The 1,968-nt window shown below is 41.6% G+C and overlaps 1 protein-coding gene across 1 annotated transcript in view; it reads right to left on the minus strand.

Annotated features, from left to right (window-relative positions):
* Positions 1-1,968, minus strand: part of RLF (rearranged L-myc fusion) — a 112,903-nt gene that overhangs the window by 14,574 nt on the left and 96,361 nt on the right. Inside the window, exon 7 of the mRNA XM_003798977.2 lies at positions 338-479. Within this exon, the coding sequence (XP_003799025.1) occupies positions 338-479 (142 nt within the window). The remainder of the gene's footprint in view (positions 1-337; positions 480-1,968) is intronic.

The following is a 1,968-nucleotide window of genomic DNA, read 5'->3' on the forward strand; positions in this document are numbered from 1 at the left end:
CTCCCAGTAACATGCATACAAAACTCAGAAGGGGCTGGATTCAAACCCGCCACCTTAGGTGTATGTGGCTGGTGCCTTAGCCACTTGAGCCACAGGTGACGAGCCGGCTCAAGCGATTTTCCTGCCTCCGCCTCTCAAGCAGCTGGGACTACAGGTGCCTGCCACAACACCTGGCTATTTTCTGGTTTCAGCGGTCATTGTTGTTTGGCTGACCTGGGCTGGATTTGAAACCTCATTATTTTTTATCTTTCCTTATCTAAAATTAATTGTTTGAGAAGTTATCTCTCCACTCATTTCTTCCCTCTAGAAATAATCAGCACAGATATAAATTACTCACTTCAGTCTGTATAACTCTAATGAGGCAAAATAAATGCTGCTGTGTTTTAGCTATGACACCAAACTGACGACAGCGCTCCAAGAAAGTATCTACAGAAGGGTCGATTCTTCTTTGCAGTTTACTCCAAAAGAGAGTCAGTTCCCTATTAAAAAAAAAAAAAAGGAAAGATTATGATAAAACATTTAAAATAACTTGAATTTGCTGCCCTGCCCCCAACAACCCCATTTTTTATTTGTGAACATTAAGTTCACAGTAGAGAAAACAAAAACTAGATTAAAAAACTGTTGAATTGTCCCTGAAAATTCATTAACTTCTTTCTTGTGTCTGGGGAAAAATAAAAACAACAAAACATTTTAAGATGACATTAAAAAAACCTTATTTAGACCCTATCTTACTCTAAAAGGTTTTATTCTTTACAATGGTAGCTAATTATATTGACTGAATTAAACCTTTTCCTAATAGGCATAGATCAGACATCACTGCATTACCAAAGAAATATATACAAAACTAAAAGATACTTGTTTTTTGTTGTTGTTTTGTTTTTTGAGATAGGGTATTACTACGTTGCCTGGTCAAGAGTGCAATGCCATCATAGCTGATTCTAACTTCAAACTCCTGAGTTGAAGCAATCCTCCTGCTTTAAGCCTTGTGAGTAGCAGAGACTACAGGCATACCACCACATCTAATTTTTCTATTTTTTTGTAGAGATACGTCACCCAGGCTAGTCTCAAACTCCTAGCCTCAAGCTATCCTTCCACCTCAGTCTCCTAAATTGCTCTGATTGCAGGCATGAGCCACCACACATGGCTATATTCTAAAGGTACAAGGGTACAAAGTCTCACTTGTCACCCGTGGTAGAGTGCCGTAGCGTCATAGCTCAGAGCAACCTCAAACTCCTGGGTTCAAACAATTCTCTTGCCTCAGCCTCCTGAGTAGCTGAGACTATAGCTGCCTACCACTGTGCATGGCTATTTTTAGAGATGGGGTCTTGGTTTTGCTGGTCTTGAACTCCTGAGATCAGGCAATCCGTCCCCCTCAGGCTCCGAGAGTGATAGGATTGTAGGCCTGAGCCACTGCACCCGGGCCGAAAGGTACACTTCTTTTTTTTTTTTTTTTTTGAGACAGAGCCTTAAGCTGTCCCCTTGGGTAGAGTGCCGTGGCATCACAGCTCACAGCAACCTCCAACTCCTGGGCTCAAGCGAGTCTCCTGCCTCAGCCTACCAAGTAGCTAGGACCACAGGTGCCTGCCACAACGCCTGGCTACTTTTTTGGTTGCAGCCGTCATTGTTTGGCGGGCCCCGGGCTGGATTCGAACCTGCCACCTTAGGTGTATGTGGCTGGCTCCTTAGCCACTTCAGCCACAGGCACCAAGCCTAAAGGTACACTTCTATATACTGATCTTAAGGGGCCTTTTCAGCTCTAAAATGTCATGATACTATGTAAGGCCTGTATTGTGGAATGCTTAAATAATCATACTACCAATAAAATAAGCCAAATGGCACTCCTACAAACAGCTAAAATACAGGAATCCCAAAAATATTCATTAGGAAAACAAAAAAAGCTTGACTAAATAAAAATATTTAATGGGTAACAGAAAATTTTTCAGTAAAAGCCCTAGAAACTAAAAAATC

This window comes from Otolemur garnettii, unplaced genomic scaffold (assembly GCF_000181295.1).
Source record: "Otolemur garnettii isolate 467f Iridium unplaced genomic scaffold, OtoGar3 scaffold00144, whole genome shotgun sequence".
NCBI classification, from domain to species: Eukaryota; Metazoa; Chordata; class Mammalia; order Primates; family Galagidae; genus Otolemur; species Otolemur garnettii.